This window comes from Symphalangus syndactylus, chromosome 2, assembly GCF_028878055.3.
Source record: "Symphalangus syndactylus isolate Jambi chromosome 2, NHGRI_mSymSyn1-v2.1_pri, whole genome shotgun sequence".
NCBI classification, from domain to species: Eukaryota; Metazoa; Chordata; class Mammalia; order Primates; family Hylobatidae; genus Symphalangus; species Symphalangus syndactylus.
In genome coordinates, this window is record NC_072424.2 from 95,346,584 (window position 1) to 95,369,022 (window position 22,439).

The 22,439-nt window shown below is 39.1% G+C and overlaps 1 protein-coding gene across 5 annotated transcripts in view; it reads left to right on the forward strand.

The window, feature by feature from the left end:
* DCBLD1 (discoidin, CUB and LCCL domain containing 1) overlaps positions 1 to 22,439 on the forward strand; it is a 67,192-nt gene that overhangs the window by 41,482 nt on the left and 3,271 nt on the right. For 2 of the 5 annotated variants that reach the window (XM_063620617.1, XM_055262418.2), the window contains exons 5-14: positions 854 to 926; positions 8,049 to 8,182; positions 13,061 to 13,101; positions 14,505 to 14,720; positions 15,140 to 15,264; positions 16,549 to 16,696; positions 16,799 to 16,906; positions 18,995 to 19,082; positions 20,399 to 20,448; positions 21,349 to 21,468. In XM_063620617.1, coding sequence (XP_063476687.1) covers positions 854 to 926; positions 8,049 to 8,182; positions 13,061 to 13,101; positions 14,505 to 14,720; positions 15,140 to 15,264; positions 16,549 to 16,696; positions 16,799 to 16,906; positions 18,995 to 19,082; positions 20,399 to 20,448; positions 21,349 to 21,468 — 1,103 coding nt within the window. The remainder of the gene's footprint in view (positions 1 to 853; positions 927 to 8,048; positions 8,183 to 13,060; positions 13,102 to 14,504; positions 14,721 to 15,139; positions 15,265 to 16,548; positions 16,697 to 16,798; positions 16,907 to 18,994; positions 19,083 to 20,398; positions 20,449 to 21,348; positions 21,469 to 22,439) is intronic. The other 3 variants (XM_063620621.1, XM_063620629.1, XM_063620634.1) reach the window with 2 other exon arrangements.

A 22,439-nucleotide genomic window follows, 5' to 3' on the forward strand; every position in this document is an offset into this window, starting at 1 on the left:
CCTGGCCTTGGAATCCTAATTTTAAAATATATCCTTTTTCTCTGATTACAAAAGTATTTCATAACTAATGTAGACCAGACCATCTAATACGGTAGCCACTAGCCACGGGTGGCTAATGAGCACTTGAACTGTGGTGAGTGCAAATTGAGGTGTGTTGTATAAAATGCACCCCAGATTTTGGAAGTTAACAAAAGAGAAAATATCTTATTGGTATTTATTTCTGTTTATTACATTTAGAAATGATAAAATTTGAACATGCTGGATTAAATAGAATATATTATTAATTTTGCATATTTCGTTTTACTTTTTAAAAATATGACTACTAGAATATTTAAATTTGTATATGTGGCTCCCATTCTATTTCTATCAGACAGTGCTAATATAATGGCAATATTACAGTATGTATAACACGGAAAGTGAAAGTTCCTCACAGTCCTACTCCCAGAGAGAATCTAGGGATATTCTTCTTTGTCTTTTTTATCCATAGAAAACAAAACTGTTACATATTTTAAACATTTCTTACAGAAACAAGATTATATAATGTTTAGAAATGTTCCTATTTCTGAAAAATATTTATTGGAAGTCTTAGAAACGAGTAAAACGCATTAGGGAAGCTCACTGTTTAATAGACTTTATGGTGAATCCTTATATAAAACAAATAATTATTGTGTAAAAGTTGCCTTCAGATGAACATTGTAGATCAATCTGTATTTTCACAAATCAGGTTTCTAATTTGCCATTAAAGCAAGATATTATATGGAGGGCAGAAAATACTTTAAAAATTTAAGTACAGTTTAATTTTTTTGGTTGTGTAATTTAATAAAATATAAATTATTTATTTTTCTTTTTCCAGCAAATTCTGCCCAGCTGGTTGTAGAGACGTAGCAGGAGACATTTCTGGGAATATGGTAGATGGATATAGAGATGTAAGTAATTGAGGGTAATGGCAGAGAATGAATTAAAAGGAGTAAGTGCTTTACTCTGCCTAAATTAATTACTGAGTAATTAAATGAGATATAAAATGAGATATAAAACTCTAGACAGATGCATGAGTCTCTCTCCTCTGAGAATAAATGAAATAAGTATAAAAACCAAGGTTACCCATGCATTCATTCCTATTTCTAGCATTTCCAGCTAAGCTTACTATAAATGAAATGAAAAACAAAACTTCACCATCTGAGAGTATTATTCCATCCACTTTTTGCAAGAGGTTATAGATTTGCATCCTTTTTGTCATGGTTTATTTCTTTAACATTCCAACTGGTTCCTGTAATACAGCAAAGAACATGAATATTCATATCATAGAATAGTGACATTGTGTCTGGGGCCAGTGAAGCCATCCACCCTGCTCTTATTCCCCTCTCTCTTTGCAAACCAAGTTCTTATGTCCAGTAAGACTACCTGGGTTCTGTAGTAATACATTGTTCCTACATGTCCTATCTCAGATACATAATCCTCCACTTGTTTCTATTCACAGATTTCTGTCCTGGAAATCTAGTATCTGATTTTTTAAAAATTTACATTGCTATTTGAAGTAGTTGGGTTTATAGCCTAGTTTTTGGGAAGTACCTGAGTTATTAGAAATCTATAGCAAAAACCTATTGTTGTGAAACTGTTCTTAAAGTTATTAACGTGTATTTTTATGCCTGTGGGAAAACAACCTTTATCTACTTGTTCTAGGTGATTGATAAATCCTCTGTGGCATGAGGAAAAAGTTTGACTGTGATTTTTTCTTTTAGCACATTCTGATTCTGGGAACAGCAGATTTTGTTGTTATTTTGCCTTTCGTTCCCCTTTTCTGTATTTTTATTTACAAGATTGACACTGGATACTCATTTGACCTATAAATTGACTCTTAAAATGTTTTACACTGTTTCAGTTTAAAGATTTACTTGGCTCAGGCAATTCTTAAATGACTACAGGGAATTAAGAGAAATAAAAAGTTGACATTTTTTCCCAGCAATAGAAAGTTTTTATTTATTATTTTCCTGTTCTATGCAAGAAATGTAAGAATTATGTACAATAAGAGAAATAGCATAGTTTTTTCTTACTGTAGATGTTTATCTTACCTCCTTCTGACAGAGCTATATTTTTTAGCGTAACAGGTAAATGGTTTCCTGCATGGTAGATGGGAGTACATGATCCCTAAGTGCTGGCAAACAGGTTTCCTATTTGACTCACTAACTGATTGTGCACTATTCGCTTTTAGAATGATTTTATCTGCAAGGAAATTTTGTGTTTTGAAAACTACTCTCTTCAAAGAACTCGGATTAGTGCCTTTTTTGTATATGTCAATGTCGTGGATGTATTAGATATTTATTGCTGCATAATAATATCACCATAAACGTAAAGGCTTAAAGTGGCTCATATTTATTATCTCATTTTCTGTGGGTTAGGAGATTGGACATGGTTTAGCTGGGTTCTCTGCTTCAGGGTCTTATCAGGGTGCAACAAAGGTGTCAGCTGGGTCTGCAATCTCATTGGAGGCTCAGCTGGGGAAGGATCTGCTTCTAAGCTCATGTGTTGACAGCATTCAGTTACTTGTGGGTTATTGGAATGAGGGCCTCGGTTTCTTCCTGGATTTTGGCTGGAGGCCATCCTCAGTTCTTGCCATGTAGACCTTCCCAACGTGGCCACTTGCATCCTCAAAGCAAACAAGAGAGAGTCTTTGAGCAAAGGGATCTCCTCGCAAGATAGATTACACTCTTATATAATGTTATCATGGGAGTGGTATCCCATCACTTTTGCCATATTCTTATAGACTTAGAAGAAAATCTCAGCCCCCACCCACACTCGGGGATTCAGAGGGATTCCACAAGAGGGGATACAGGGAGCAGGGATCATGGGGGTTATCTTAGAGTCTGCCTCCACAGTGCCTTCATCTTGAGAAATGTGTTCAGTTGTAGCAAGTCTTTTCAGAAGAATCTTTGCAAAACCAAAGCATATCCTGTAGGTCAGGATAACAGAATATGTAAAATAAATAACTAGAGGAGCTGTTGAAGAAGGAGGTACCCTGTCTCAGGGAAGAATATGTTGTCTTACAGAGCTATTATAGAAAAGGCATTGGTTTATTCTGTGTTGCTCCAAAAGGCAGAACTGGGATCAGTGGATAAAAGTTATAGGGCTGCCAATTTCAGCTGCATATAAGGAATAATTGAACAATGCAAAATGGGATAGGCTGTCTCGAGAAACAGTGATTTCCTAGTCACTGGAAATGTCAGGTGTAGATGTTAAAACCATTTGTCAGGGATAGACTGTCTTTGTGTGGGAAGGGTGCTGTGGAGTGGAGACGGGGGTGGTCTGTCAAGAGGTGTGAGGCGAGAACTTTAAAGTCCTTTTTGAATTTTTGAGATTCTGTAGTTCTGTCTCCTACTGACAAATTAAGGCATCCAAATTGGTGTATGTTTCCAATGCCAGTGAAGGAATATGGGCTTCTCTTAAGATCTGCCTCACCTGCCCCCAGAACAGTTTTTCTCTTGGCACCTTCTCCCCAGCCTGCTAACTAAACCATCTGTTTTTAAACAGAACACATCACTTAATTAATTTGTTTCAGCAATTCTCCTCTCCCCAAAATGTTCAAGAAGTACTGTAAAATAGAGACAGTAAACATGTAGTGCGCTGCAGTTTAGGAGAAGGGGAGAAACTGGGCCTCTTGTACACACCCAGAAAAAGCCAGGAGGAAATACATTATAATGGCAAGTGATTATCTCTGGGTAATGACAATATGAGTGATTTTTTTTCATTATTTCCAACGTTTCTATAAAGAACGCACATTTTATGAAGAAAACATTATTGATATGCTAATTAGGAGGACTGTAACAGCACAGAAATAATTCATATGATGGAAAGGGACATACATTTGATAATTTAACATTTTGCTATCATTCCACCAACATTTTTAAGCATGTGCTTTATTCTACCTTACTGGTTTTGGTTCATGTTTTATTAAATGCAAACTAAAATGTTTACTTTTTTATTACACTTCCTTTTAAAACATTGTCAACACTGTTTTAGTACAAGTTGATTTTTCCTAAAGGAAGAGTTAAGAAAATTCTGGGATGATTTGATAGTTGCTTGAAAGTTTTTTAGCCTTAGTTCACACTAATCTATTTGGCCATCATTTGTGGCTTAGTGAACTTCAGAAATGTTTATTATAGATAATGCCATCCACCTGCAATTGCCTGAGCCATGAAGGTATTCTCTTCAGCTGGCCATTGCATTCCCTTTCCTAAAGAATTATTACATTTACATTATTCTGTTGAAGTATATTTTGTTTAAGATAATTTACTAATTAAAACCATTTGTCAGGGACAGCTGAACATCTTAGAATCAAGTAAAATGCATTAGGGAAGCTCGTTGTTTTTTGTTTGTTTGTTTGTTTTTTGAGACGGAGTCTCGTTCTGTCGCCCAGGCTGGAGTGCAGTGGTGTGATCTTGGCTCACTGCAAGCTCCACTTCCTGGGTTCACGCCATTCTCCTGCCTCAGCCTCCCGAGTAGCTGGGACTACAGGCGCCCGCCACCACGCCCGGCTAATGTTTTGTATTTTTAGTAGAGACGGGGTTTCACCGTGTTAGCCAGGATGGTCTCGATCTCCTGACCTTGTATCCACCTGCCTTGGCCTCCCAAAGTGCTGGGATTACAGGTGTGAGCCACTGTGCCTAGCCAGGAAGCTCATTGTTTAATAGACTTTATGGTGAATCCTTATATAAAACAAATAATTATTGTGTAAAAGTTGCCTTCAGATGAACATTGTAGATCAATCTATATTTTCACAAATCAGGTTTCTAATTTGCCATTAAAGCAAGATATTATATGAAGGGCAGAAAATACTTTAAAAATTTAAGTACAGTTTAATATTTTTTGGTTGTGTAATTTAGTAAAATATAAATTATTTTTCTTTTCCAGCAAATTCTGCCCAGCTGGTTGTAGAGAACGTTCTGCTCTACAGAGCAGAATGTGCATAGGCTAGGTACATATGCTAGGTAATATGTACCCATGTACATAGGCTAGGTAGTATGGCTTTCCAATATTTACATTTCAGTGAGACTTAGACTTCAAAATAGCTAGAAAATAAAAGTATAAATTGTACCATCTGTTCAAAAGAGAATTTTCAAAAATCAGGTTCAATAAATGTGAATTTTAAAAATCAATACCAAAAAAGTGACAAATAAACATCAATTTCCTTTAAGTTGGATGGATGAGGGAGTGACTATTTGAAAGAAAATAATCCTGGAAAATGTTGGTAATTTTATCATAATAATATGATAGACTTGATGGGTAGTCTTTTGGAGATGTATCCTGTAGCCTACAATTAATATTAAAAGAAATGGCAAAAACCGCAATTACTTTTGCATCAACCTATTATGGAAAGCCATAGCTGCAATTAAATAAAAATTTTATAAAAAGGGTATTCACCATTGAATTCCTTCAATACTGGGTACTGTGAGAAATGAGAATATTTGTTGGCCAATGATACTGTTAGATCCTGTTGCTCGTTCGCCTGTGAACCTGTCATCTTACAGCCAAGGAGGCCCTGGGACATGCCAAGTCCAGTGAGAGCTCTCAATAGGCAGGGTTCCTAGAATGAAGACCAGTGATCCCAAGGACAGTGGGAATAGCTGCTCAGCAGACCACTGAACTGATTTGGTTTTCATTCTGGGGTTTAGCGAGGGAGACAGGCCTGCATGAGTCCTATAAAAGGTGCACTGGGTACCCTTTAGAATCACAAGGTGACAGACCTTCAGAAAAGACACTAGACCAGCAGTCCCCAACCTTTTCCACAGATGGGGTGGGGGATGGTTTCAGGATGAAAGTGTTCCACCTCAGATCACCAGGAATTCGATTCTCATAAGGAGCACACAGCCTAGATTCCTCACATGCACAGCTGTCGTAGGATTTGCACCCCTGTGAGAATCTAATGCCTTTGCTGATCTAACAGGAGGTAGAGCTCAGGCCGTAATGTGTGCTTGCCCACCGCTCATCTCCTGCTGTGTGGCCCAGTTCCTAACAGGCCACTGAGCAGTACCAGTCCACAGCCTGGGGGCTTGGGGACCCATGCACTAGACAACATCCAGTCCAGGCTTGTCATTGTCCAGAGGAATGGGAAGTCAGATCAAGAGCAGTGGAATGACTTGCATATACTTTGTGGAGTTAGAGGCAAAGCCAGGATGACAAGTTGCTAAATTTAAATTCAGGACTTTTCCTCTTCAACTGGCTTCTCCATTTTGTTTGGACTCAAGAGTCCAAACTGATGATAAGAAAGCTTTTTAATGAGGCCAGGCGCGGTGGCTCACGCTTGTAATCCCAGCACTTTGGGAGGCCGAGGTGGGTGGATCATGAGGTCAGGAGATGGATTCTGTCCTGGCTAACACGGTGAAACCCGGTCTCTACTAAAAATATTTAAAAAATTAGCTGGTTGTGGTGGCAGGCGCCTGTGGTCCCAGCTGCTCGGGAGGCTGAGGCAGGAGAATGGCGTGAACCCAGGAGGCGGAGCTTGCAGTGAACTGAGATTGCGCCACTGCACTCCCGCCTGGGCGACAGGCCGAGACTCCGTCTCAAAAAAAAAAAAAAAAAAAAAAAGCTTTTTAATGAAAGAAAATTCAGGAACAATATACAGAAAATTCAGGAAAGATAAAAATGCAACCTGCATTCTTATTAAAGAGTACGATCTTTTTCTCTTCTAATTTTAATTCTTTTTTTCCTCCAAAATTAGGGGGGTAGTATTTGCATCTCTATTTCAGCATTCTCATTTTTTTCTTTCTGTCGTGAAATCTTTCCTCTCTTTTGTTATGATAGCAGTTATTGCAAAACTGACTCACTTTGCCAAACCTAATCTAGTTTGGGAAATATGAACTCTCTAAATTGAAGATCACAAAGTTCTCAACTTTATTGCAACTATGTTGCAAAATATTATTTGTCTCATTAGTCCTTACACTGTTGTAACTTAAGTCTAAGGGAACTTTTCCATTGTAAATAAGGTAAGCGGCATTGTCATTAACAAAAAGAGAAATTCTTGAGTCCAGTTATTGAGACACAATTTCATGAGCTGCCTTTCTATGTTGGCATTAATAGTCATGAAGAAGTGGAGCATAGCTAAGGTTTATTTAGGAAATTATGTTTCTTATCCCCTCACTCCTGGGTCTGAGTGCCTTATCACCCTTCCACAGAGGTCTGCACTTGGGGACCTACAGGCCTGGGCACCCCATAGAAAGTTCTAGTCTTTTCTGTAGCCCCACTTCCTGACAGAGCCGATTCCAATCCCACAACCACCTGTAAATCAGAGCCAGTCTGCTGCTCCTGCTGCATCTGTCAGAACAGCCAGCAGCCTGCTGACACCTCACACTGAACATCGCAGGGCTGAGCTGGCACTGGCTTTTTGATGCCTCCTGAGGGGATTCAGGAAGTGAGATGGAGGCTGTCAGCCCTGAGTTGCTCATCATCCCTCTAGGAACTTCGTTAAGCTTTCTGTTCCATTTAATGTTCTGTGGCTGTCATTACCATTGTGGTTTTGGTACCTTGATAAATCTCTAATTTAAAAATGAACATGTGGAATTGAAAGTTCAGCTTCTTAAATGATAACTTGGCATGTGTGTCTAACAGCCTAAGTATAAGAAACTGGATCTGTTATCAATTTCTGCTTAACAAGCCACTCCAAAACTTAGTGGCTTAAAGTAGCAGACATTTATTTGCTGATGAGTTTGAGGGTGAGCAGTTTGTCTCCACCCACACTGGATTGGATTAGTAGCTCCCTTAGCCTGGAATCACTCTTGTGGCGGCCATCATATGGCAGGTTAACTGGGGCTCAAGAGTCTAAGGTGGCTTCACTCACATATGTAGCAGTTGGCTAGGCCCTGTTATCTGCAGCAGAACAAAGCAAGCCACATGGTCCAGAGTCAGTGAGGGAGGTGACCACTCCAGGGCATGGCCATTGGAAGGCTTTATTCACTGGGGCCACTACTATAAATTACCACAGAAACAAAACAGAAAACTCCAACTATATTTTAACTGTGTTCTTTTAAGTTCTGCATAATGATGTTGCTGTGTTTCAGACCTCTTTATTGTGCAAAGCTGCCATCCATGCAGGAATAATTGCTGATGAACTGGGTGGCCAGATCAGTGTGCTTCAGCACAAAGGGATCAGTCGATATGAAGGGATTCTGGCCAATGGTGTGCTTTCAAGGGAGTAAGTACTTTTTTTCAGTACCGTTTGTTCTGAGTAGAAGGTAATCCTGAAGGATAATTAACCAGCTCACAACTTTGAAAAGACAGCAGGGATGTGATAGCAAGGGTTTGTCAACTGGAAAAATATGCATGAGTGCTTAGAGCAGCATTTCTGGTCTCTGCATGGATGATAAATGTAGCAATCAGAAAGCTCACTGGTTATGCTGACATGTAAATTAAAATGGCGCACTCTGAAGCCCTGGGGCAGAGGAGTGTTTTTATTCTCAGGTGCTTTTGTGGGAGAAGATAAAGGCTTAATCCTTTTTGGGTTTTTACAACTTCTGTAAATTACTGGTTGTCTCCAGTATTACCATCATCTGAAACCCTTACAGAACCACTGAGCTCCCTAGAAGACTCCTAGAGACAATCGTTTAGTGATGAGTTTGGGAAGTGAAGAAAGATGGCCTTTGTTAACACTGTTTAAAAATATGGCCTTTGTTAACGTTATATTCTTCGTTTGTTTTTATCCTGTGCTCTTTTAGCTTCATGAGAAAAAAAAAAATGTGTTAAGTGCTTTAAATGGTTCAACTTAAGCTTTTCATATTTTCAGATTTCCTCAGCCACTACAAGGTGTAAAACTAGAGCTGTGTAGAACTCAGTGTCAGCCTACCCTGTGGTCCAGACGTCCACACATATAAACAGGCAGCTCAGAATGGCCAAGTGGGAGACACTCCTGGAGTGGAAACCTAGTGAGAGAAAAGTGCTCCTCAAGCCACTGTATTTCTCTCTCTCATTCTCTCCTTCTGCCTTCTGCAACTCTGTTTTTTGGACAGGTTTTCACATGGCCTGGGTTCCAAGAATAAGGCACAAGACAGAGGTTTTAGGCATTTTGGGATCCAGAAGTGGGGAAAAAAATGTCAGGACCTATATATTCTATCACTCATTAATCTGTATGACATTCTTCCCCTGCCCCTGCTATTTTGTCCTAGCCCCCTCTTGCATCAGAAAGAACATGGTCATATTTTGCTGTTCCATTTTCACAATGGATGGTGGGCCATCTTATCTTGGATAGGTTCTCAAGTTAGTCAGCATAGATATGGTGACTCTGATGTTATTTTGATAATTGTATAGTAATATGTTCCTTCCCCCTCCTACTTTTTATTTAAGTGTATTATAGTTAGCAATGTCATAGGTCAAATAGGTATCCTGACAACAAGTTATAACATTGCTTTTATTGGAAAATGTGTCTTAAGTTCTGAAGAACCAACTTATAAACTCACATATAAACTTTGGGACTAACACCCATTTTGTGATTGAGGTTGTTGGCCCATGTTCATAGGCAGTGGCATTTAGAAGCAGTAACTGAAGTTAAGGGAGAGGTGGTTAGGTCATCTTCACGAAGGAGGTGAATCTTGTGTTTGATGGAAGGCAGGAACGATGCTTAGAGGGATTACGAGGGTAGAGTCAAGACTGAGGAGCAATGTTAGAGAGGGGTGGTGGTGGCCATCGGCACACCATGCTCACGGCCAGGAGGCTGGCTGGTGGGTGTCTGTGGAGAAAAGGCAGAGCCTCTCACTGGCAACTCTGAGTTCAGGGGTCGGGGTGGGGGTAACTAGAGAAGATGTTCCAACATAACTCTTTCATAAGCAATGCAAGTAGTACTGTACGTAATCCACAAAAGACTTCCATCCACCAAGGACAGCAGTGCATGCCGTGCACTTGTACATGCAGGCTTACCTCATGATATTTGTGTTCTCTGCCTACCATGACCCTCCCATTTCCTTTCCCCTTCTGGATAGATTTTTAGCTATGAGAGGACACAAAGTGTTTTTTTCATATTACCTGAACATTCAAAGACAAATTAGTCTCTAAATTTGTGCCAAGGTTTAAGATCCAAAAGTTTAGTAACAGTATGCTATTAGAAATTAAAATCTTTACTCAAATGAATAAAATTATACATATATATACACACATACGTATAACATTTTTCACATAAATATTTGCCACATTTTCAGAACATTAAATTTTATTTTAAAGTTTACATCCTGATTTATAGTAAAAGGGATCACTTATGCACAGTAAACCTTTAAATGCCAACTTGACCTTGACTTTTGAGAATGTATTCCTTTTTATGTTTTTTGATGGTTTCTTCTGTTGATACGAGGGTGCTACTTCAGGAAGATAACAGGCTCTAGCCTGAATGTGTTAGGTGCTACCACCTCCAAACAGGAACAAAGAACTTCCCTTTGGCTTTCAATCTGTTTTTTGGAATCATTTGTCTGTATTTGTATACATTTGAATGCTCCTTTTGTAGGAAAACAGGATAACAAAAAGTTTAACTTGGATTTTGTCTTACTTTTGAACAAACATTATTAAAACTATTGAATAAATTAGACTGTGTTCTCAGTTAACTTCTGCTACATCAACTGGACTTAATATATACATATATAATATATTTTATATAATTTGAAAAGTATATATTATATATTTTATATAATTTGACGTTAAACTTCCATGCAAAAAGTAGAGTACAGAAATCTAAACCATTAGTGAATTAGAAAGGGTTTTGCTTCATATTCCATATAGTTATTTGTACTAATTGTCTGATTTTTATTTTGGGGGGAGTAGATAGAAAGTTCAGAATTATATCAAGATCTCTTCTTATTTCTAGATCTGTGATTTTGCACCGAGCAAATAGTTAACTGTATGTTCACACAGCCTCTTCCACTCATTTAGATTTGAAATCTTCAGGGAGCAGTTGTTTTTGTCTGTGTTGTTTTACTCTTGGGGAAACACTGTACATGCGGTCATTGAACTTATGTTCCCACACATGATTGTTTGGCATTCAGGAAAAACCAGAGAAGGAAGTATTGCAGCTGAGGAAGAAGGAGTCCCTAAAGTAAATATCCAGGGCTCTTCTGGGATTCATCTCGGGTCAGGTCATTTCCTTGATTTGAAGAGACCAGAATGGTATCAGGAAGAGGGACTGACCTCATACAGAGGACGATGGTGCTAACCATCGAAGCGAAGACCTTCTTTCTGTTTCCATCAGATTATTCTTGATTGCTTCTGTAGCCCTCTGGGAAGGCTCCTTATTCGTGTAATCTGATTGAATTCATTCACTCTAATGTGTGAATGCTTCAGAACCCTAACCTCCCTAGGGTGTTTTTATTTTCAAAAGAGTAGGCTTATTAACCTGTAGAATTCTTTAAGTGGTCTGTAGTTAATTCCTTCAATGGAATGAAATGGAAAAACATTTTCCAGTTGATAACAGAGGAAAGCCAGGCAGAGAGCTGTTAGAAGCAGAGCTTTTCCTGGTTTCTTCTCAGGATTAACTCCAAAGTTATCCTTTCCATACTTTTTGGTCAACAACAAAACTAATGTTTCATGGCAATGGGAGTGAGCTTAGTTTCTTAGGGTTGCCGCAGCATTATTTAGGCTTATTTGAGCCACATTTCAAATTTAACAGCATAGGAACATTAGAGAAAATGGAAAAAGAGACAAAAGAGAGGCTCTACATAAATCTTAATACAATTTTAATATGATTAGCGCCTTTCTTTAAGTGTCAGGAGAGTTGAGTTCTCATCCAAGCTTTTTTTGCTAGCTGTGAACTTAGGCAAGTCCCAGGACCCATGTGGGTCTGGGTTTTCTCACGTAAGTAATGATTGGTGCCTGCATTATGTTCAGTGCAGAGATCATAGAAGAACCTATATGTGGAATACCAGGGTTTATGTAGTCTGCCAAGCATAGACAGTGTGAAAGAGAAAATCTATTCTAGAGAGTTTTACTACCCATTACTTCTAAAAAGAGCTTTTGATGGGAAGGTACTTATACTCTTGGCCAGAATACTTTGGGGTTCTTTGTGGATTTCATGTTTTAGTACTCTCTGTGTCCATTATTCCCATCTATAATTCAGAATTAAACATTTAAAATAATAAGCAGCACTCTGAGATTGTAAAATAGTTGTAAAAAGTTGGACACAACAGGGACATCTACCTTTTGGTGTTTACCTCTAGTATCTAATACTGTGCACATAAAGCTAATGTTGAGGCCCCCAAATTTTCCATTCGTTCTCTGTATTTTTCATACCACTGACTTTGTGAGGGATTATTTTAAAGGTTGATCTGGTCTTCAAAGGTAGATAAGGACATTCCTGTGGCCTTAGGAATCTCTTCTGCACTGAAGGAGACAACTGCAGAATGAGGCTGATGCGATCATTTCTCCTGTGATAGCGATAGAAGCGGCAGTAAGGCCAGCTCACTGACATGCTGTGTGTTTTCTCCAGCTGTACCTTGTCATCCAGAAGCAGGAGCTGGTTCAAGGCTTGGTGCTGGTTGCTACAGTAGGTTAGGAGTGTGGCCGTGGAGAGACAGGGCAGAGACTGTCCCCAGAGTAACACTGCTGAAACATCCTCAATGAGAGTCGAGAGATCTGTGGGGAAGGCAGATGGAAATGAGTGGGACACTTTAAGGTGACTACTGAAACAAAGGGAGATTTCAGGGCAGTAATCTTTCCTGTCTTCATCATCTTGCAATAATTAATTGAGATGTAAGGTTATTCCTGAGACTGTGTATCTATACATTCCTTTCCAATAAATTCAGCATGGTGGAAATAGCACGGGATTCAGATTCAAAAGCAGCATCTCAGAGTCCTAGCCCCTTTCCTAGCCCCTTGTCACTTATATGAATTTAGGGAAGTTGCTTACCTTCCGTGGGCCTAAGTTTCCTGTTCTATAATATACTGATGATGAGGATAATAGCAGTAGGTTTGCAGGGGTGTTGTGAGGATCATGTAAGGAAGCACAGGTGGGAAAGCTCTGTGAGCCCTGGGATGTAGCTATATTAGTCACTAAGATCTACGTAAGCAACTCACCTTCTCATGTTTGTCTTTATTGTTTCAGTGGTTCCCTGTCAGACAAGCGATTTCTGTTTACCTCCAATGGTAAGGATCATGCTTTCCTTAAGAATTTGATATTTTCGGTGGCTCACGCCTATAATCCCAGCACTTTGGGAGGCCGAGGCAGGCGGATCACGAGGTCAGGAGATCGAGACCATCCTGGCTAACACAGTGAAACCCCGTCTCTACTAAAAATACAAAAAATTAGCTGGGCGTGGTGAGGGGGCGCCTGTAGTCCCAGCTACTCAGGAGGCTGAGGCAGGAGAATGGCATGAACCTGGGAAGCAGAGCTTGCAGTGAGCTGAGATTGTGCCACTGCACTCCAGCCTGGGTGACAGAGCGAGACTCCATCTCAAAAAAAAAAGAATTTGACATTTTAAAAGTCTTTGGTAGTAGTTTATTCCTCCACACCTTCAGATTATATAGTTTAAAAGGTTGGGTTTTTTTTTCTTTTTTCTCAGGTTACATAGCACCTTTTTTTTTTTTTTTTTTTTTTTTTTTTTTTTTTTTTTTTTAAGGAGGCAGAGTCTCATTATGTTGCCCAGGCTGGTCTCAAACTCCTGGGCTTACCTATCTTCTTGCTTCAGCCACCCACACCAAATCTTCTTGACTTAACCATCCACAGGATAATAAGCCTAATTAACATTAAGCAGAAAATATGTTTCTTTATAATCTAAACTCTCTCAAACTTTTGCCAAAAAGAATAAAAAGTGAAATATTTATTTTAAAATAAATCCCTTTATCTTAGATTTTAAGAGAAAAAGCTTTCAAATATTGCAATTTTTGGCTTGTTATTATTTTGAATAAAGTTACTGAAAATGAGTATATAAAATAAAGGCATTTTAGCTTCTCCATCATGGAATGTATTCTATGTAAATATTCTCCCTTAGCATAAACCATTTCAAGGAAAACACTACAAATATTTCTTCTTTGCCTTTATTTGCTGCCTTCACATTGGTATATTGGGCATGGTATAGTTAAGGTCCTTTGGATGAATATTGGGTACAACTTACTGATGTTCAGAGGACTTAGACACATCTGCTTTTCAAGTATGTGGAAAAAATGGGGTTCCCCTCTGATTCTAAATCTTTTAAAGTGAGAAGGAACACAGCATTTTAAACCTTTAACACAGATTGCACTTTGTTGAAATCAGGATGAATTTAGAAAGTTAGAAAATAAAATCTACAGTGGGAATGAAGAGATGTCACTTATAAAGGATGTGACTTGGTCTGTTAAAAAGAAAAGCAGTAACGGCTTCAAGGCATGGTAGTACAAATGAGGGAAATGCAAGTCAGGACCATTTAAAAGCTGGTAATTAAACACTTGATTCCATATCAGAATAAAAGTCAATCAGTTGAATATTTCTAGGTGAGATGTGGTACTACTTTTTTTTTTTTGCTGTTATTTTATGTCTGTATCTAAAATATCTTACTGCACTCTTTTTTCAGGTTGCAGCAGATCCTTGAGTTTGGAACCTGACGGGCAAATCAGAGCTTCTTCCTCATGGCAGTCAGTCAATGAGAGTGGAGACCAAGTTCACTGGTCTCCTGGCCAAGCTCGACTTCAGGACCAAGGCCCATCATGGGCTTCGGGTGACAGTAGCAACAACCACAAATCACGAGAGTGGCTGGAGATCGATTTGGGGGAGAAAAAGAAAATAACAGGTGCAGAAAATAACACAAGTGCAAAGTGCAGGAGTAGTTTCATGACTGTAAATGACTCGCAGTTGAGAATATGCTTATTGTTTACATAGGTGCCTTTCTACCTACCTCCAAGTTCTTGAAATATTCGAAAATGTAACAAATCTTTACAATCTTTCTGTGAAAAGAATCTGTATGCAAGTTGTAAATATGGATATATGGATTAGAGAGATAATTCTTCAATGGTGAAATCTTTATATGGTGTATTGTTAGTGTGAAAACATTAATCTGTGAAGAGATTTTTAAATGCAACTAATATAAGTTGGCTTGTGAGATGATTTGAGGTTTCAGATGAGGGAGAAAAAAATGAAACTTGAAATTTTAATAGATGTTATATTTAACAAACTTTTAAAAATAGCCTGTAAATATTATTTTCTTACAAGGAATTAGGACCACAGGATCTACACAGTCGAACTTCAACTTTTATGTTAAGAGTTTTGTGATGAACTTCAAAAACAATAATTCTAAGTGGAAGACCTACAAAGGAATTGTGAATAATGAAGAAAAGGTAAGAGGTAACCCTAGAGGCAAGAGAACTCAGTAGGAGAACAGGCCTCTATATATTTTCATCAGTGTGTTTACATTAAATATCTCATTAATAAAAGACAGTGAGGCCAGGCATGGTGGTTCATGCCTGTAATCCCCAAGCTTTGGGAGGCCAAGGCAGGAGGATCATTTGAGACCATCCTGGGCAACATAGCAAGACCCCACCAATACAAAAAAAAATTTTTTTTTTAAATTACCCAAATATGGTGGTGCACACTTGTAGTCCTAGATACTTGGAAGGCTGAGGCAGGAAGATCACTTGAGACCAGGAGTTCAAGGTTACAGTGAATTATGATTGTGCGATTGCACTACAGCCTGGGCAACAGAGTAAGAGCCTGTCTCTAAAATAAAATAAAATTTTAAAAAAGATGATGATGGGCTGGTCGCGCTGGCTCACACTTATAATCTCAGCACTTTGGGAGGCTAAGGCAGGTGGATCACCTGAGGTCAGGAGTTCGAGACCAGCCTGGCCAACATAGTGAAACTCCATCTCTACTAAAAATACAAAAATAGCCGGGCGTGGTGACTGGTGCCTATAATCCCAGCTACTTGGGAGGCTGAGGCAGGAGAATCGTTTGAACCTGGGAGGCGGAGGTTGCAGTGAGCCGAGATTGCACCATTGCACTCCAGCCTGGGTGACAAGAGCGAGATTCCATCTCAAAAAAAAAAAAAAAAAAAAAAAGATGGGGCTTTCTTGGCATCCAAGAATAAGAAATGGGTCAATAAAAACCTTGAGAGATCTTTGTGATTTAATTCTTTTCTACTTCAGGAATGAAATACTTGTGATTTTCTTGGGAAGTGAAAATTGGCCGTTTGAAATGGCTGCTTCAGTATAAGTATGGTGGATGTTTGAATTGGACATTTGTCTTGGGATCCTGTTAGTGGCAATGAGAATTCGGAAGGAAGTTGCAAAAGTGAGAGAGCTGAAGCCTTGTGCTCTTGAGGTTGCTTGTTTGTAGCACCAGTTGAATGTAGAAATATTAAGGTCAAATAATACAACAAGGCATTTTTAGCTTCTTTATCCAAAATGAAATTTAAATCAGTAAACAGATGAGCAGCACCACCTTAGTTAGATAAATTGGCCCTTGTTTGCAAAGCCTCATATGTTCAATATCAAGAGTGTCTAGAAAAATGCAACAGACATAGGATCCTTGCCTGGATTTCATATAACCAGGTATAAGTGAGATGATAAACAGCTAAAAACTCACTAATAATATCTTAAGGTAAAAATAACTTCCTTCTGTAGGTGTTTCAGGGTAACTCTAACTTTCGGGACCCAGTGCAAAACAATTTCATCCCTCCCATCGTGGCCAGATATGTGCGGGTTGTCCCCCAGACATGGCACCAGAGGATAGCCTTGAAGGTGGAGCTCATTGGTTGCCAGATTACACAAGGTAGGGCTCAGGGCAAGCCAGTGAGTTACTCAAGTTTGGTCATATTTTTTTTCGCCTATCATTGTTACTAATGTGGTTTTCCCGATGTTCCTCCTCTCTCAGGTAATGATTCATTGGTGTGGCGCAAGACAAGTCAAAGCACCAGTGTTTCAACTAAGAAAGAAGATGAGACAATCACAAGGCCCGTCCCCTCGGAAGAAACATCCACAGGTAGAGCAGTGATTGTTTTGTGGTTTCCTAAGGAGCATAACTGGTAACCCACCCAATATCAGTAACTTCAACAAGATTTCTTTTTCTCTGTCATATAAATACTGGAGGCAGGTGATCCAGTGGTATTGGCACATATGTAAAATGATGTATGTTTATGGCTTTTCATTGCAGTATTATAAATAGAAAAAAATTAGGAATTAACTTATGTGCCCTTCAAACACTAGGTACATATTTTGTGGAAAAATAAAATATTAGCACATCCATGCAGTGGAACACTCTGCAGCCATACAAAAAAAAATTGGTAATATAGAAATTGGTAATATAGAAAGCTCTCTGAGATATAGTGGCAACTTAAAAAAAATAAGCAAAATACAGAACTATCAAAGTAGCATGCCACCTTTTCTGCAAAAAGGAGAAATAAAGAATAAATATTCATTCCAGTATCTCTAGAAAAATTTCAGGAAACATAATGCGGCTTTCTGTGAAGGAGGAACAGAGGTAGGAGGGACACATTCCATTCCATACTTTTGTATACTTTTTGCATTTTGAACATGTAAGTGTGTAATCTATTCAAATAACATTAAAAGTACATGTTTTCAGAATATAAAATAATTTGCATATCAATTTTATAAGAATTTGGAAAGATTAGAAAAACACAAATAAGAAAACAAAAATTAGTCATAAATCAGTGTCCACAATCACCAAATCTCACTGTTTCTAGTCAACTATATTTATATTTCTAACTTTAAGACAAAAATGGTAGCATATCATATTATTCTGTTCTGTAGCATATATTTTTCATTTAACATTGTATTATGTGCATTTTCCAATATTATTGGAAGGTTGAAAACCCCAATTATTAATGTCTTTATAGTATTTTTTCACATGGATAAAGCATTATTTACTTGACCATTCCCCTGCTGTTGGATGGTTAAGTTGTTTGATTTTCCCCAAATTTTCACTCTTAAAAATAACACCGCTGCTGGGCACGTTGGCTCACACCTGCAATCCTAGCACTTTGGGAGGCCGAGGCGGGCAGATTGCCTGAGCTCAGGAATTCGAGACCAGCCTGGGCAACATGGTGAAACCCCATGTCTAATGAAATACAAAAAATTAGCTGGGCGTGGCAGCATGCGCCTGTAGTCCCAGCTACTCGGGAGGCTGAGGCAGGAGAATTGCTTGAACCCAGAAGGTGAAGGTTGCCCAAGCTGAGATCACACCACTGCACTCCAGCCTGGGTGACAGAGCGAGACTCCATCTCTAAAAAAAAAAAAGAAAAAAAAAATTAATAACACTTCTGTTACTTATACACAAATTTTGTTTTCATCTAAGTCCCTTTTCCCCTTCTTCATGAATTGCGTTTTTCCACTCTTAAGCATCCCTTTATTTTCTTCCCAGGGATCATAGAAGAGAAAGATGAAGAGCAAATATTTTTCCTTTACTTTGTGTATTTTCTACAAACTTGGGGCCTGCCTTGGTGGCTGTCAAAGTGTCCTTTTTTTAGAGCAGAAAGAGTTGCAGGAAAACATGATGTGGTGTTTCATGCAACATAGTGGAAATGCTGTTTGAGGTCATCAGCCTGCACTTCCTCTCAGTCCGCAGCCCCAGAGCTCTGTAACGAGGATCCCAGTTTTCCAGGCTATTGTTATGGTACAGGTCCAAACCCACCTGCCATCTGGGGAAACGCGTTGCTTGAGCCAAAGTAGGAGCTCCACACTGTGCTTAAATCATTTACCTGTCTCAATAGTTCTCACCTGAGGGGTGGGGGGGGTGTTAAACTCCCCCCTCATTTCAGACTTCTGGAGTTTAATATGGGCTAAGCAACAAGCCCAGGGTACCTGTTAGTCCCTGAGGAACATTGGAAACTGTCTCTGGGGGGCTGGGGGAGAAATTTTATTTTCCCAAACTTTAGCCAGGATTTTGAATCCTTTCTTTTTGCTTTCCAATATCAGTAAATGCCTAACATGTATTCATTTTCCCCCTATATTAAATACTTAAAGACTTTTCAATTCCATGTTCAGTTTTAGATCATGAAAAGTGGTTGTTGGTCATTTATGTTGTAACGTGATGGCTTTCCCTCTTCTTTAGGAATAAACATTACAACGGTGGCTATTCCATTGGTGCTCCTTGTTGTCCTCGTGTTTGCTGGAATGGGGATCTTTGCAGCCTTTAGAAAGTATGGTGACTTTACATGTTTAAATTTCTTCTCTAATTATGCAAACAATAAAAAACCAAAAAGTTTATTCTTCAGAAATGCATATGTACAAAAGCAGCATGACTTCTTTCAAAATAAAATGTTAACTTATATTTTGCAAACAAGTTAGATAAAAGTAGAAATGATCAAGTATTACTTTATTAATCTGTTTTTATAGACAGGGTCTCCCTGTGTCTCCCAGGCTGGAGTGCAGTGGTGACATTGCTCAAACTCCTGGGCTCAAGCAAACCCCCTGCCTCAACCTCCTGAGTAGTTAGGATTTCAAGCATGTGCCACCATGCCCAGATAATTTTTTTATGTTTTGTAAAGATGGGATCTTGCTTTCTCACCCAGGCTGATCTCAAACTTCTGGTCTCATTTGATCCTCCCAAAGCACTGGGATTACAGGCATGAGCCACCGCACCCCACCATGTATTACTTTATAAGCAGTTCTTGTCATTTAGAGACCTTTGGTAAAGACTTAACCTTTGAGTATTGTAGAAGTATCCTGAAATTGATATGTTGCTTTAGAAGTATCTGTGCTTCTCCTCCCTGAAGAGTAAAAGGAATATTAAATAGGCTGCTTGGGGTATCACCAAGCTGCCCTGTAACTCAGCCTCCCCAAGCCTGTTTCCTTATGTATAAAATATAGCTTACCCAGATGAGTTCTGAATCTCTTCCAGAACCCTAAGATCTATGTTTATTTTAACAAATGTTAGATGTTGGATCTAAACAAAAAATGGAAAGTATTCTGAAGTTTTCTCTTTTTATATTTTAAGCAACTTCAGAATCTATAATGTGTATATTAGTACAAATAGAATGAAGAATAGTTTCTGCTATCATGAGAGAAGGTACAAAAGTCTCTGGTTCAGGTAGATATTCATAAGTTAAAGCATGCCTTAGTGTAATGTGCTTGTATGAAATGCTTTTAAAGACACCCACAGTTTTGGACTGGAGTATAGTAGAGATGAAGTGAGACCATGTGGTCATAAGGAATTGCTTCAGGATGACTGCATGAGCGAGTGATAAACTAAATAAGGCACTGATTTCTAATATGCAAAATAAGATTAGTATATATTCTTCTAGTGAAATCTTGTGACTTTTCTTATAAATGAGATAAATTTATAGATAATTCTACATATTTGTATGATTTTCTAAAGCACATGGCAGCTGCCATCTCATTTAATTCTCACATCAACCCTATGAGGTAAGTACTATTATGATCCTTATTTTATATAGGGAGAGAGAGGCAGATACATTGGCTTATAAATATTCAGTAGAACTTTTTGTCTTGATAGGAAGAAGAAGAAAGGAAGTCCATATGGATCAGCGGAGGCTCAGAAAACAGGTTGGTTGAAAACTCTATCTACAATTTTATCTGTCTTTGAGGAAGGGACAGGATCTGCTGATTGAAAGCATAAGGAGGCCAGTGGCCCACATTTATTTGATTAAAAGACATAAGCCCTGTAGCCTTTAAAGTAGAATATCTATAAGGAAGGAATTTATTGTGTCCTGTCTCTTTATTTTAATGGCCACTTTACTTTTGTTCAATGTCATCCCCTGTCATTTGTCAACATCCCTTTTTTCTTGGCCACTGGAGTTTAGGCCATGACACTGTCTGCCATCAAGGAGGTATGACAAAAGCCTTATCAGTGAACTGAAGTAGGCCCGTGTTGTTAGCATCTGCAGGCCTGTGCTGTACTTTCCACCCTGAGAAAGTGAGAAAAAGACCAGGCAGGGCTGGTGTGCAGGTTTCAGATAATCCTGCACACCAGCCCTGCCTGGTCTTTTTCTCACTTTCCCAGACACAGGCGCCCAAGCAATGAGTTAGCCATGGTCCAGAGAGAGAGAGCAGTGGGGCAGGACGCCTCAGAAAGCTCAGGGACCATTTGAGACTCCACCTCCCCAGGGTCTAAACACCAGCTGCAGTGTCTCCTCTGCATCACAGATGCCATGCCAGTGCAGACTGTGGGAGACCATACCCAGATGATCTCACAAAGGGAGAATCTGGGACCTGATGAGGGCAAAATACCTTTTAAAGGCACAGTGGAAAGCATGGTTAGAGTAGTGTTTGCTGTTGTGGTTAATGACCTTGGCATGCTGTTCTTAGCACACACACCTGAGGAGGACATTTATCACTGTCAGCTGTCAGAGGCAGCCTGACCTCTGACTCATCAAGGAACATGTTCTGGAGGACACGCATTACATTTCTGACATATTCATTTGTTTTATGTTACCTTTTTTCCAGACTGTTGGAAGCAGATTAAATATCCCTTTGCCAGACATCAGTCAGCTGAGTTTGCCATCAGCTATGATAATGAGAAGGAGATGACACAGAAGTTAGATCTCATCACAAGTGATATGGCAGGTAAGGGTCATATTTCTAGGACTGTGCTGTTAGATTGGAGGTGCTGCTTGTGGGGGAGGGAGACAGGAGAGAAATAAGGCAAAATCCTTTTCTATTTAGATAGGGTCCAGTAAATCTGAAATGTGTTTTTTCTGCATTCTGCACAGAATTACAAACTGACACTGAGATATTACTTAAAAGCCCTATTCAGCCAGTCTTTTCACCTGCAGGGGATATAGTGACATCCATAGTGATAGCCCTGATGTACTACTTGTATCTGGAAGCCCGGAATCTATTTTTGTTACCAAAGCTTTGATTAAGGCACTGGTAAAGAGGGACTAGAAGGAGGAATTAAATACAGTTCCTGCCCTGAGGAAGGTGAGATAGGAAATAAAGGAACTCTCTCAGTATGAAAAGGGCCTCAGTGTCCCTGACAAGCCACATCAAGAGTCGAGCTTCCCAAACCATCTATGGGGAAATGCTTTTTGTTTCTTTTTTTAAAATTTCTACTCCGTCTTGAATGAGTACACTGTAAAATGCAATATAAAATACTAGTAATAAGGAAATTTTAAAGATACAAAATACAAAGCTCTAATTTTTTGTTATTAGATTCAACAGGCATAAAATTACTCTAAGAGTAATAAAGAATAACTAAGAGTAGTTTCTTGACACTTAATCTCAATTTCTGCACCTGTCTCTATGGCACTGCTAAAAACAGTTCTCAGATACATAGGACTCTGTGGGGCATGCTCTGAGTAGCACTGCACTCTGGCCTCTCCCTCCTCACATGCAGCCTGAGGACCCGCAGTATAGGCATCACCTGGGGGCTTGTTAGAAAGGGAGGCCATAGAACTGGAAGCTCCCAGGTGACGCATGTGCACATCAGTGACTGGGAGTTGTCAGTGTAAGGGTTGGTTGAGCCACTTTGTGGACAAGGAGAGCATCCTCTGCAACCAAAATCCATCCTCTTGTTCCTTGGAAGTGACATGAAG